This window comes from Acanthisitta chloris, unplaced genomic scaffold (assembly GCF_000695815.1).
Source record: "Acanthisitta chloris isolate BGI_N310 unplaced genomic scaffold, ASM69581v1 scaffold11182, whole genome shotgun sequence".
In the NCBI taxonomy this organism is placed as follows: domain Eukaryota; kingdom Metazoa; phylum Chordata; class Aves; order Passeriformes; family Acanthisittidae; genus Acanthisitta; species Acanthisitta chloris.
In genome coordinates this window covers 1-262 of record NW_008661032.1, presented here as the reverse complement: position 1 = coordinate 262, position 262 = coordinate 1, and the positions used below count along the sequence as shown (strand labels likewise).

Sequence of the window (262 nt, the reverse complement as noted above, 5' to 3'; positions counted from 1 at the left end):
GGGGGTGGGTTCCCTAAGCCAGAGCACCATCTGCCGCTTCGAGTCGCTCACCCTCTCCCACAACAACATGATCGCGCTCAAACCCATCCTGCAGGCCTGGCTGGAGGAGGCCGAGAAGTCCCACCGCGAGAAGCTGGCCAAGCCCGAGCTCTTCAGCGGCGCGGAGAAGAAGCGCAAGAGGACATCCATCGCCGCCCCCGAGAAGCGCTCGCTGGAGGCCTATTTCGCCCTGCAGCCCCGGCCCTCCTCGGAGAACATCGCT

At 65.3% G+C, this 262-nt stretch overlaps 1 protein-coding gene across 1 annotated transcript; it reads left to right on the top strand.

The window, feature by feature from the left end:
• Positions 1-4: 4 nt before the first annotated feature.
• LOC103797835 (POU domain, class 4, transcription factor 1) lies at positions 5-259 on the top strand (the record flags this gene model as incomplete). Its single annotated transcript, XM_009070069.1, has 1 exon — positions 5-259. A coding segment is annotated over one exon (255 nt), but the record flags the coding sequence as incomplete, so codon positions are not given.
• Between the last annotated feature and the right edge of the window lie 3 nt (positions 260-262).